The sequence below is a fragment of the Pleurodeles waltl genome, chromosome 4_2 (assembly GCF_031143425.1).
Source record: "Pleurodeles waltl isolate 20211129_DDA chromosome 4_2, aPleWal1.hap1.20221129, whole genome shotgun sequence".
Classification (NCBI taxonomy): Eukaryota; Metazoa; Chordata; class Amphibia; order Caudata; family Salamandridae; genus Pleurodeles; species Pleurodeles waltl.
In genome coordinates this window covers 7,812,638-7,826,894 of record NC_090443.1, presented here as the reverse complement: position 1 = coordinate 7,826,894, position 14,257 = coordinate 7,812,638, and the positions used below count along the sequence as shown (strand labels likewise).

At 48.0% G+C, this 14,257-nt stretch overlaps 1 protein-coding gene across 1 annotated transcript in view; it reads left to right on the top strand.

Annotated features, from left to right (window-relative positions):
• The window catches only part of LOC138292040 (von Willebrand factor A domain-containing protein 7-like), a 344,708-nt gene that overhangs the window by 215,888 nt on the left and 114,563 nt on the right, over positions 1-14,257 (top strand). Inside the window, exon 7 of the mRNA XM_069230371.1 lies at positions 13,727-13,896. Within this exon, the coding sequence (XP_069086472.1) occupies positions 13,727-13,896 (170 nt within the window). The remainder of the gene's footprint in view (positions 1-13,726; positions 13,897-14,257) is intronic.

The window sequence follows — 14,257 nt, the reverse complement described above, 5'->3', positions numbered from 1 at the left end:
CGCTAGTTGCAGCTCCTGTCCCCGCCGTGGTGCTCCCCTCGCCCTCCGTCCCACTGGTGTATTCAGAGTCCGTAGTGTGGCCCTCCATGGCCATGTGGGATGCAGCTCCCTTGTGCTCCGGTGCCACTGCTCCTCCGCCTGATGATGCTAATGCACACAAGAACAGGGAGACCACAAAAAGGGTGGGGGGGAAACAGAAGAAAGACATGTTGAGTGTATGGCTTACCGCTACCGTTGGCGGACAAGATAGACACAACAGCCCCCTGCACTACGCCGCGCTCTTGGGCTCTACAGTGCAATTCCTGGGAAATGGCCTACAAGGCTATGGACGACATCTGCACACATAGATGACACAGGTGCATGAATAGCTGTACTTGGCACTCTACAGAGGTGGGGTGGGGGACCACAGGGCCATGCCTTACGAAGGGGCCTAGCCTACGGAACTCGCCCTGGCCTAGGGAAACCCACAGCCCTCCTCCCCCACCCAGACACCTCCACTGTGCGCAAAGTAAGCTGAATGAGAGTGTACTCACCCCCTTGTGTCTGCTGTGATACCCTCAAGCGCCCATCCAAATTCGGGTAGGCCACTGCCAGGATCCGGAACATCAGGGGGGTCATGGTTCGACGGGCACCCCTCCCACGTTGGGAGCCATCCCCAGCTGAGCCTCCGCCGTCTTCTTGCTCCAGCGGCGAATGTCCTCCCATCTTTTCCGGCAGTGGGTGCTCCGTCTATTTGTGGACCCCCAGGGTCCGGACGTCCTTGGCGATGGCACGCCAAATATCCTTCTTCTGGTGGACGCTGACCTACATGAAATGTACAGGGGTAGAAGAGAACTCATTACCAACTACGCCGTCAAAGCGAGTGGCCCCCATCCCTACCCTTGCCATGTGGCACATGCACCCACCGTCTTTCATGCACTCAGAACTCTGTCCCCTTCCTTCTTACAACCAGCCCTCTCCACACAGGCATAGCCCATACTACATGCTCCCTGTGTACTTACCTGTTGGTCTGGAGGAACGTAGAGTAGCGTGTACTGGTGGAGGACCCCATCGACGAGCTTCTCCAACTCCTCCGATGTGAAGGCAGGGTCCTTTCCCCAGACGCACGAGCCATTGTCTCTTCCAGACCGAGGTCACAGCAACACTTGCAGTGTAGGTCCTCTCCTGTCGAAGATCAGGTATTGAGTGATTCAACAGATAGAAAATGTCGGTCACGTCCGCGGCGGTGCGTACCATTACCGCCGGCGTACATTGTCATTGGCTCCTGGGACCCATAGGGTCCAATGTTAACCAATGCAGCATTGCGCTGCGGTCTTCGACCGCCTACTGCGACGGTTTACAACGCCAGCGCAATTACCTCACATCCCATTGTCCCACTTTACAGGTCAGGCAGCCGCCATTTCAGGGGCCCACATGGCCTAATTACCAACTGCGTCACACATACCTAGGCCTACTCTCAACACACATACAGGCCAGATTTTGTGTATGAATGGTGTTCTGTGTAAACTGTGGGTACATACCGCTGAGTTGTTTGACTCTGTGCTCGCTGTTGTCCTTCATGGGCACCGTCCGCTGGGACACGTGAGGAGATGGCGGAATCCTCCGGTGTACCGACCGCTGGTGGACCTGTCGACAATGGAGGAGCGACATTTGATAATCACCTACAGGTTTGACCGTGCCACAATCCAGGAACTGTGTACCCAGTTGGAGCCAGACCTGATGTCAGCAATCCGCCATCCCACAGGAATCCCCCCTCAAATGCAGGTGCTGTCAGTGCTCCATTTCCTTGCAAGTGGGTCATTTCAAACAACTGTAGCCATGGCATCAGGGATGTCCCAGCCTATGTTTTCCAACGTTTTGTCCAGAGTGTTGTCTGCCCTTCTGAAACACATGCGGAGCTACATCGTTTTCCCTCAGTTGGAGGACTTGCCTACAGTGAAAGGTGACTTCTATGCCCTTGGACATATCCCCAACATCATAGGTGCCATTGATGGGACCCATGTGGCTTTGGTCCCCCCCCACAGGAGTGAACAGGTGTACAGGAACCAGAAGAGTTATCATTCCATGAATGTACAGATGTTATGTTTGGCAGACCAGTACATCTCCCATGTGAATGCCATGTTCCCTGGCTCAGTGCATGACGCCTACATCATGCGGAATAGCAGCATCCCTTATGTGATGGGTCAACTCCAGAGGCACCGTGTGTGGCTATTAGGTGACTCTGGTTACCCCCACCTGTCATGGCTACTGACCACAGTGAGGAATCCCAGGACAAGGGCAGAGGAACGCTACAATGAGGCCCATGGGCGGACTAGGAGGGTGATCGAATGCACCTTCGGCCTCCTGAAGGCCAGGTTCCGGTGCCTCCATATGACAGGTGGATCCCTATTCTACTCACCAAAGAAGGTGTGCCAGATCATCGTGGCCTGCTGTATGCTTCATAACTTGGCTTTGCGACGACAGGTGCCTTTTCTGCAGGAGGATGGTCCAGATGGCGGTATTGTGGCAGCTGTGGAGCCTGTGGACAGTGATGAGGAGGAAGCAGAGGAAGAAGACATGGACAACAGGGACTCAGTCATCCAGCAATATTTCCACTGAAACACAGGTGAGAATACATTCCTGCCTACTACATGTACTTTTACACTTCTACCTCTATCCTATCTGTCGACTTCACCAAGTGTATGGTCACTGAGTTGTCACTTTCCCTTACGGTTTCACAGATGTGGGTCCCAACATGTGTCATCTGCTTAGATTCCTCATGGACTAGAGCTGTGTGACATAGGTATGTTGACATTACTATTTCCTGAGAATTTTGTCACTGTAATTGCAAATACACTATTTCGAAATCACAGACAGACTCCAGATCGTTTGGTGCTTTAGGTGTGTTTATTTACATACAAAATATTAGAGGGGAAAGTTAAATGGTGAGGGGTGATGGCAGAGGAGTGTCCATGGCAGAGTCCAGACTATTAGTCTCACAGGTGCATAGCCCATATGGGCATAGGAAGTGGGGCAGTTTCAATATGGACAGGGTGACAAAGTGGAACAGTGGGATGTCTTGGCATCGTGCTCTGTCTTGTTCCTGGATCTCAGGGACCGTTTGCGGGGTGGTTCTCCGTCTGCAGGAGGTGGGGTGCTGGTGTGGTGGTCCTGTGGCGGTGCCTCCTGTCCGCTAGTGCTGGCAGAGGTCGTGGGCAGTTCATCGTCCATTCTAGTGTCAGGGGCCCCTTGTAGTGCCACAGTGTCCCTCTTAGTGTTCAGTATTTCCTTCAGCACCCCTACGATGGTGCCCAGGGCGGAGCTGATGGTTCTGAGTTCCTCCCTGAACCCCAAATACTGTTCCTCCTGCATGCGCTGGGTCTCCTGAAACTTGCCCAGTACCGTTGCCATCGTCTCCTGGGAGTGGTGGTATGCTCCCATGATGGAGGAGAGCGCCTCGTGGAGAGTGGGTTCCCTTGGCCTGCCCGCCCCCTGTCGCACTGCAGCCCTCGCAGTTCCCCTGTGTTCCTGGGCCTCCGTCCCCTGGACCGTGTGCCCACTGCCACTGCCCCCAGGTCCCTGTTGTTGTGGGGGTGGTGGGTTATCCTGGGTTCCCTGTAGTGGTGGACACACAGCTGGTTGACGTGTCTTGGAGACGGAGGTATGGGTCCGCTGGGTGGGTGCTGTGCTGGTGTTTCCAGAGGGGGGAAGGTCTGTGGTGGCCTGTGCGTGTGTGAGGGGAACCGACTGTCCCGAGGCCCACGATGGTCCGGACTGGTCATCTAGATCCAGTTGGACAGAGCTGCTCTGATCACTGTGAGCCTCTTCTGTGGGTGGAGTGGAGATGTCTGGTCCCTCCTGTCTGGTGACATTGGGTAGTGGTCCTGCAGGGGTGTAAAGGCATGATTATTGCATCTGTGTGTGTCATGGTGTGCAATGGGTGGGTGAGTGTGTACCCCAGTGCTTGCATTCCTGTGTGGGAGCTTGTGTGATGATGGTTTAGGGGGTGTATGGGTATGTGCAGTGGGCATGCTTTAGTGATGGGTGTCCATGCATTGGTGTTGCATGCAGGGCTTGGTGTTCGGATGGGTGGTTTGTGATATTGGTACATTTGTGAGGAGTTGGAGTGATAGGGGTGGGGGCGAGGATGGAGGTATGTGATAGCATGCAGGTAGGGTGGGGGATATGGTAGTTAAAGGTTTGACTTACCAGAGTCCATTCCTCCACTGACTCCTGCGAGGCCCGCAGGATGCAGAATCGCCAAGACCTGCTCCTCCCATGTTGTTAGTTGTGGGTGAGGAGGTGGGGGTCCGCCGCCAGTCCTTTGAACTGCCTGGTGGTGTCTTGAGACCACGGAATGCACCTTCCCCCGTAGGTTGTTCCACCACTTCCTGATGTCGTCCCGATTTCTTGGGTGTTGTCCCACTCCGTTGACCCTGTCGACTATTCTTCGCCATAGCTCCATCTTCCTTGCAATTGAGGTGTGCTGCACCTGTGATCCAAATAGCTGTGGCTCTACCTGGACGATTTCCTCCACCATGACCCTGAGCTCCTCCTCTGAAAACCTGGGGTGTCTTTGCCGTGCCATGGGGTGGTGTAGGTGATGTGTGGGGTGGTGTGTGTGGTGTTAAGTGTGGTGATATGTAGTGGTGTGTGGTGTTTTGTGCGTGGAAGTTGTGTGGGTGATGGTGTTATGTGCCTGTGGATGCTAGTTTGTGGATGGTGGTGTCTCTGGCCTTCTCTCTGTAATATCAGTTGTAGGGGTTTGTGGGTGATGTGGGTGTGTGTTTTATATTGTAATGAGTGTGTGGGAGTGGTGTGTGTATGTGTATCAGGTGTGTGTATTTTGAATTGTCCAATGTGGCGGTGTTTTGTAGAAGTGTGTGTATTTTGAGCGTGGCGGTGTGTACCGCCAATGGAATACCACGGTTGAAAGACCGCCGCGTGGATTCGTGTGTCGTGATAGTGTGGGCGTATTTCTATTGGCGTGACGGTGGAGGTTTTGTTTTCGGACTTGTGTGGGTGTCTGAATTTTTTTGGATTCCGAGATGTGGGTCATAATAGCTGTGGCGGTTTTCCGCGGCGGTGTGTTGGAGGTCTTCTGCACAGCTGTAAGTGGCTTTTACCACCAATGTTGTCATGAGGGCCATAGTGTTTGACTGGGTTTGTCATGCACACACACACAAAACCACACACCATGAACATCGAAAAGAGACAGCCCTGTGCTCAGTGTCTCATTCAAAGAAATTACATTCTTCTCTGCGATAACCGATATGGATAAGCAGACAATGTTGGATAAAGGTGGATTAAATTAGAAAATCCTCAAAAAAAACTTTAAAAAATTGTAATCAGAATTTCTTCACTGGGTGATGTTTTTAGTGTCAGCCTTGTACATCACATTTATAAGAGTTCTCTTAAACAAGGCAGTATATGGCTCAACTAATTCTATATTTATTACTTGTCATTTATAAAAACAGACTTCTATCACCACTTATAGAGCTGGAGTCTTGTTCGTTGATGAATTGCAAGGCTGAGCTGAATGCTTTGCCAAAGTAGCCATATGCAGGACAGCCTGACTTGTATGGAACTGGGTTCGAGTTATGCCATGCACGCATGTTCAGAAGAGTTTGTGGACTATGTCATATTAGTACTTCAAGTGTTGGAGGTTCTGAAAATATCCCTCAGACATGCTAGTGACACTGCTCAAGCACAACACAACTCTTTTTCTAAAATATGCCTTGTTTTTTTTAGTGTTAGGTTAAACTTAAAATCACCATTCTGCTGATATGTGCTAGGAGCATTGTTGGATGTCAGAGGAAGAAAGCTCAAACATGCCTGGGTACTGTGCTGAATGTGCATTCATTTTGCTCAATTATTACTGCTAACTATGCCAGGGTCCTCCTCAGTTATGCCATTTCTATTGCTCAAATAAGTCATTATTTGGATAAAGATGCCAGGATTCAACCAAAATATGCCTGTACATATAGCATTTCAAAAATGCTATGAACTTACCATCCTTCAGGTGTCTACATAATACCCATGTAATTGTGCTTTTGTTAAATACCCCAATCTCTTAATTATTAAAACAGCCATTTACATTCACTCAATAAAATTACACATAAATTCCAACCTCAATGGACCCAAACTTTTCTAAAAATTTTTTGTCTGTGCCAACCCCACCAAGCTGGAATTATCGGAAAATGTTGTCAACAACGACTCCAGAAGAATGATGCCGTGAACACCGCAAGCATACCCATGCTTGCATGAACCAAGAATCCATTTTTCTCTGACTTAACCACGCATATGCGTGGTTAAGGCAGAGAAAAAGACAGAGTGGATCGGGAGAGGCTGTGGTCAGGTAAGTGGGGTTGGGGGTAGTTTTAGGGATGGTTGCGTGGGTTAAGGGCTTGGGGTGGGGGTCAGGATAGTTTTGTTTTTGGGGGTGTGGTAGATTTGGTTTTAGGGGCGAGGTAAAGGGGTTGGGGTAGTTTTGTTTTTAGGGGCAGGGGGGTTGGGGTAGTTTTGGTTTTAGGAGTGGGGGATTGGGATAGTTTTGTTTTTAGGGCGGGGTGGGGATAGTTCTGTTTTTAGGGGGTGGGGCGTCGGGTTGGTTCTGTTTTTAGGGTCAGGGGTTGGGGGGTCAGGTAGTTTTAGTATTAGGGGTGGGGTACTTCTGGGCCTTAGAGCAGGTGGAGGGTGGCATGCCAGAACCCTGCATGCCATTTCCACAATGTCTTTACTAGGCATGCTTTTACAATGAAAAATCATTGTAAAGGCATGCTTGGGCATTCGTGGTAACAATGCAGTCGTTTTTTCGACCACGTTGTTCAGGCACGCGTGGTTCTCGCATTAGTTGTTCCATCATACATTCATTTTAGATTTTGAAAAGCACTGGGAAATGTGCCTTAAATGTCAAGAGCTGCATCGCTCTCAGAAAGCGTGGCTCCAGACAGTTGTATAGACTTTCCTTGATTGGTTGCAGTTCTCAGCATTTCCCACCATCCCTTCTCCTACAAGATGCTGCACAAAACACAAACGCAATCTCTAAAGAAGCATCTGCCTCAGTGACAGCCCATGTGTCCCCGTGTACCTCTCTCTTATGTGATGCCGTTCACATAAATAACTAACAAACTGTGGTAATTTCGCTGCTTATGAGAGAAGGAACAGAGAACTTCGAGATGAGATTGGAAAGCGCACGCAGGAGATGGTTCTGTCAGTCAACAAGTATTGCTATATACAATCAGGAAAAATGATGTGTTCTTTGCAACTTGTAAACCGCACCTAAGCCTCCTTACTCTTTCTAATCTGCTCAAAGTGCCTGCTCCTGTAATGACAAATTTAGCATTTTCCTATCAGCTTATCTGTCCTCGCAAGAAACACTTTACAGCCCAGGACAGCATCATCAGAGGACATTGCTGTACAATGTCCTGTTGAACATGGATCAAATATGAGAAAAAGATGCACTAGCACCAATGTTTACCTCACAGGAAGAGGCAAGGCATATGCTCGCGGGGAATTTCTCTTCCTCTGGCTGCTACATCCATGCATCATCTCAAGCTAGTGAAAGTTGAAAAGTGCTTCCTTTGTGACGCTGAAGCCGCTTTTGCAGCTTCTTTGTGATGGTGCGCACCCTCTGAAGGTGTACTGATGGGGAAATGAATTCAATCTTTTATGGTTTCTTGAAGTGATCAAGTAAGAAATACATCTAGTAAGTGTTGAGGTACCTTTTCAAGGTAGGGCTTATCTCCCATTGCTGCCGGATAGGCTGATGGCATGAGGCAAGTTTGGCAATCTAAAAGGTACTAAAAAAAAAGTCGAAAGCAGAGCACATTCTACAATATTGGCAAAGAAAACGGATAAACTAATCCATTAAAATGAACACCCTGGAGGATCTTTCGGCATGCCTTGCAGTAAATTACACTTGCAGAATCACAAATCAGACTACTTCAAAACCGATACTGTGAAGCCCCTTATTAGTAATTCTTCCATTTTTAGCACTAAGTGTGTGTGCTTGTTTCACACAACAATCGCCTTTCCAAAATGGCCGAAATTTCTAATTGCACTGATCTCCACCTCCGTCATAGTCATATCTCTAGGTCTTATGAGAGTACGAGTTTCCTTTTCAATACGAAATGTTTCGTCTTCTCGTGACATCATCAAAAATATATGCATAACCATGATGTCTGCATTTTCAATAGAGTGAAAAAGTAATGTTGTTCCTAAGACTTTTTGTTAAAGTTTTGTTAGACTTGGCATCCTTGGCGTTGTCTCCCCTAACATTTTGCCTCTGATTCCCAGGTTGTTGATGTGTGGACTCTGTTTTTCCTGTTTTTTATACTCTGGGCACTTTACCACTGCTAACCAGTGCTAAAGTGCAAGTGCTCCTATGTAAAATGTATCTGTAATTGGCTTATCCATGATTAGCATATTAGATTTACTAGTAAGTCCCTAGTACAGTGCAATAGAGGTACCTAGGGCTTGTAAATCAAATGGTAATAGTTGGCCTGCAGCACTGATTGTGCATCAACATGAGTAGCCCTGTAAACATGTCTCAGACCTGCCACTGCAGTGTCTGTATGTGCAAATGTACCCACTTACCAGGCCTAAACCTTAGCTTTTCATATATGTAGGGCATCCCTAAGGTAGGCCCTAGGTAGCCCCATGGGCAGGGTACAGTGTATGTTAAAGGTGGGACATGTACTAATGTGTGTTACATGTCCTAACAGTGAAATACTGTTAAATTCAGTCTTCAGTGTTGCAAGGGCAATCTCTCTCATAGATTAACATGGGGGCTGCCTTTAATTATTATTAAAATGTAGATTCGCTTTGAGGGCAGGTTGAAATATGGTGTTCGGGGTTTCTGAACTCACAATTTAAAAATACATCTGTTAGCGAAGTTGGTTTTTAGATTGTTAGTTTAAAAATATCTCTTTTAGAAAGTAGGCTTTTTCTTGCTTAAACCATTCTGTGACTCTGCCTGTTTGTAGATTCCCTGTCTGGATCAGTTTGACAGTTGGGCTGTTTGTGAATCCCCTCTAAACAGTGAGACAAAGGGAGCTGGGGTGTAGCCTGCATATCCTAATGAGCAATCTGAGCTATAGTGGAGGGAGGAGTGGTCTTATACCCTGAAAGGGTTGTGCCTGCCCTCTCACAATGCACTCTCCAACCCCCTGGTGTGTGTCTGGGGCCTGGCCTGGGCAAGGTCACAGGCACTCCCCTCTGAAGTTTGCCAACTTCAAAGGCAGAAAGGGGTATAAGTAATGGACCCAAAACCCCAGACTTTAGATTTCTTCAAGATCACTTCTGGATTCAAGAGGAACCTCTTCCAAGGAGAAGAGCTGAAGAGCTATGGGGAAGTGCTGCTCCTGCCTGTGACTGTGCTTTGTTGGGCTATCCTGCAGTTGCTGCTTCTGCCTGTGAAAGGGGACAAATAATGGACTTTGTTGTGCATTCCTGCTTGAGAAGAATCTCCAAGGGCTTGAACTGAGCTTGCCTCCTGTTTTGAAGTTTCAGGGCCATCAAAGACTTCCTCTGCCAGCTGAGACTTCTGCACTGCCTAGTGGTGCCCTATCCAGTCCCATGGCCCTTGAAAGGAGAAGTTGGCAGAACAAGAGCTGAAAATCCACGCACAGAACGCTGTGTGGGGATATTTTCGATGCGCCATCTGTAACGCAGCTGATAAACAATGTGCCGCCAGCTTTGCGGCTGAAATTGAAGCTCCACCTGCATTGCGGCTGGGAGATCAACGCATTGTGGCTGGAGAAACGATGTGCAACACCCACTTGCTTCTGCTGAGAATGACGCAAACCCCATGCAGCGTGGTTTTCTAATACCGTTCAACCGCATTTTCCACGCATCGTCCCTGGGCGTCAAAGTCAACCCAACCCTGTATGGATCCTAGGTGATCCATCCAGGAATTGACGCATCGCTTTCTTGCATAGGAGAAAAACGACACATCGCCAACTGGAGAAGAAACAACGCACAACCTCCCATGTGAGGAAGGAATCGATGCATCGCTGACTTTTCCGATGCACGCTCGCCCGTGTGGCTTTATTTTTTACACAAACCAGGTACTTTGTGCAAAATCATTGTTTCCATTGTTTTCTACGGAGTAAGACTCTTATTCTTTTGAACATTCATATTTTAACTTGTGTATGTTGGATTTTTGTCATTTTGGTCTTGTTTGATTTTGATAAATATTGCCTATTTTTCTAAACTGGTATGGTGTCCATTTTGTAGTGTTTTCACTGTATTACTGTGTGTGTTGGTACACATACTTTACACATTGCTTCTGAGTTAAGCCCGCCTGCTTGTGCCAAGCTACCAGGGGGGTGAGTGGAGGTTAACCAGGTGTGTTTCCCCTTTGCCCTGACTAGAGTGAGGGTCCTTGCTCACTCACCCCATTTCTAACAAGTGTAAACAATTCACCAGTGACCAAACATTACACATGTCACAGTAGCTATTGGTGAACTCACAATTGAATAAACACCCTCATTTTAAAATGTTTAGGAATGAAGACTTTATATATCAGCCTGTTCACAGCTGTAGTTGTGCTCGCTTCGGCAGCACATATACTAATATTGGAACGAAATTCATTAAGTGTTACACGCAGAAATTCCAATGGCAGGAGGAGCAGTTGTGCAAATGAAAGCAGACAATGAGCCAAGAGAAAAGCAATAAAAAAATTAGTTCCTGAAAACTACAGATAAACAATTGAAAGTGTGAGGACTCAGCCGGTGCTCCTCTGCCAAAAACGGAAGTGAGGTATTGGCTTTGCAAACCTGTTAAGAGGCAGCAAAGAAGAGTGATGCTTCAGTTAACCTATGGTAAGAAGCAGGCAGGAGCAAAGTCCTTTATTCAGAACAACAAGTCTTTCAGACAGCGCATGCGCGCTGCCTGGGCTTTACCTAAAAATGACATACGTTGTTGGTGGTGTCCCAAGAAGACAACAACACCACAGGAAGGCCAGCTTATTGTTGTGGCAACCAAGCGTTAGCAGCGCCCCCCCCCCCCCCAACACATACACATTAGCTCCCCTCTTAATTTGTGGAATAAGTCTCCCAGGAAATTATAAGTCCCAAAAACATCCTTAAGGCAATGGTTTTAAGCCTTAAGAGGGTATCCACTATAGGGTATTAGACATATGGGAGCTGGGTATTGGTGTTTTTATGCTTTGGGGCCTGCCGATAGACAGACTGTTAGAAATGCTCCAGTGCCTGGGGTCCAGTGTACATTTAGGGTCACTAAGGGTATTTGCCCCTGCCATTTATTGCATATATATTTCAATTTATGTGTAGTATTTAGTAGTGTGTGTGACAAAGTATTCTTCAGTTTCATAAAAAAACACTGTCTGGGCAGTGATTTATTAAGTGGTGTTTGTTGTGTTGCTGAGTGCTGAGTTTCTAGCCCACAGCACCTACCCTAAGGGAGCCTTGTACTGCTCTGCACCTGCCTCTCTGCCCAGAATGTCAAGTGGTAAAAAGGTGTACCTGGTTTCAAGTTAGGAGTTCCTTAGGGAGGCCCCAGGACACCAATGGTAAAATATACAGTTGTTATAATTGAGACCCAGAACCCTGTCTTCCAGGGTAGCCTGTACTGTCATCTTAAATTTCGCGGGGGATAACAACACATGTGTACAGTGACAGAGCCAGAATTACGCCACCATCCCATATACTTGATACAGGGTTACCCTTTGCAGGGAGTTCCTGACACTCTATGTAAATTAATCAAACTGAGCAAAGCTGTCCATTAGTAAAACACCTCTTGGCAATTTGCTAAGAGATGATACAATTGGGAGACGAAAATCTGAAAATGGGGTTTGTTGATGTATTCCCAAACCATTTTTTTCACACAAAAAACGCAAAATAGAAAAATCAGTGACTATGGGCCAGATGTAGGTAGGTATAGAACTACCAATAGCGTACTCCCCAAATGCAACTCGCAATACGAGATGCAGAAAGGTGTCCCAGACACCTTCTGCGACTCGCTATGGGGTCGCAAAGACCCACCTCATGAATATTAATGAGATGGGTCGCAGTTTGCGACCCCATAGCAAGTCTAGGCACTCACAGGGATGGTGGCCTGCTGGAGATAGCAGACCACCATGTCCGTGACTGCTTTTTTTAATAAAGCAGTTTTTTTTTCTTTTTGCAGCCCGTTTTTCTTAAAGAAAAACGAGCTGCAAAAAGAAAAAATTCCGAAACCATTTGGTTTAGTTTTTTTCAGAGTAGGCAGTGGTCCATAGGACGAATGTCTGCTCTGAAAAAATATTTATTTTGGCATTCACAAAGGGGAAGGGGTCCCATGGGGACCCCTTCCCTTTTGCGAATGTGTTACCATCCACTTCAAGTGGATGGTAACTGCGAGTTGGTTTTGGATGGTAACTGCGAGTTGGTTTGCGACCGCATTCACGGTCACAAACCAACTCTGCATGGCGATGCAGTCGCAAATAGGAAGGGAACACCCCTTCCTATTTGCGAGTCGCAGCCTCAAATTGCGAGTGGGTACCAACTCGCAATTTGAGGTTGTGCATCGCGTTAAGCCTTTTGCGCCTTGCAAACTGCGTTTTTCACTGTTTGCGAGGCGCAAAAGGCTTCCTTCATCTGGCCCTATGTGCTCACCTATGCTTAAGTGACACATATAAAAAACAACCAAAGGGAAGGTACGGAGGGAATAAAAGTTCCTCCTTAAGATTGCGACATACATTAACCATCCGTTTCTATCAGGTAGAGGTCCATACTCACGGCAGTCTAAGTAGCATAACACCTCCACCTTTATTTATGGATTGGGCACTTTAGAGTGTATTCAGCAATTAACGATATTGACAAAAGTGCCATCCTTTGGGCTGTGCCTGTGATGTCAGTAGATGCTCATTGGAGGGGAACCAAGCCTGGACTTCGCTATTCGTAATAGAGCAGGACTGATTTGCATATGGGAGGTCTCTATCTAGAGACACATAGGGGGTCATTACGACCTTGGCGGTCGGCTACCGCCGCCCGCCAGGCGGTAACCGCTGTGCGGCCGCCTAAGCGACCGCACTCACACAGCCCCCATAATGACATTCCCGCTGGGCCGGCGGGCGCAAACCAAGTTTGCGCCCGCCGGCCCAGCGGGAATGAGCCGCAACATAGGAGCCGGCTCCTAATGGAGCCGGCGGTGTTGCGGCCGTGCGACGGGTGCAGTTGCACCGTCGCGCTTTTCACTGTCTGCTATGCAGACAGTGAAAAGCTGGTCGGGGCCCTGTTAGGGGTCCCCTGCACTGCCCATGCCAGTGGCATGGGCAGTGCTGGGGCCCCCAGGGGCCCCAGGACACCCCTTACCACCAGCCTCTTCCTGGCGGTGCAAACCGCCAGAAACAGGCTGGCGGTAGGGGGGTCATAATCCCCAGGGCAGCGCTGCCTGCAGCGCTGCCCTGGCGGATTATCACCGCCGGGGCTAAAACGGCGGGAAACCGCCGGCCCCGGCGGTGCGACCGCGGCACTACCTCCACGGTCACAATAAGGGCCTCCGTACCGCCAGCCTGTTGGCGGTACGGATGCCACATTACCCCTGGCGATAGAGACCGCCAGGGTCGTAATGACCACCATAGTGTGGGAAAAAAGATCTACAGGGATGTAGCTCCGAGCTATAATTTATTGCTAATATTAGCTCAGGCATTCCTTCCACCATCATTTTGTTTGTTGTTGTATGTGTTTTAGCACATTAAGTTCAAGAGTTCTCACTTTTTTGTCATATATTTCTCTTACAGATTACTAAACTTAGAAGCAGGAGGAGTTTGGAGTTGTGTCATAGACACCAGAGAGGTTTCTACAGGTGACCTTTCAGCAAAAAAACAGAATGTGTTCTCGATTGTGGACAGTAAAAAAGGAACATTAACCGAGCCATCAACCTACGTACTGGTGCCTTTCAACTCAACAGGTGAGTTTAATTCCCAAAAGAATGCACGATATGGCAGGTTCTGTTTTTATTGCTATTGATAGCACTACACGGGTTCCATTGACAATTAGATCTTATAGGGATCAAAGCAGATAAACAGTGTAAATGTACATCAGAAATGCCAATCCTCATTACAGGCATTACCGTCATAAGACAGACTTCTGGGCGATAGACAGTCTGATGAAAAGCTGAGATTGGGAGCAGACATGGGTCACAAACCAATGATTAATAAAGTCTACTACATTGTCATGAGGTTATTTTAGCATCATTTTATGGGCATGTTATTTTAGTCAGAGGCCCGCAGCTTGTGCCCTTTAGCCTAGTAATAATTAATTTTAATTAA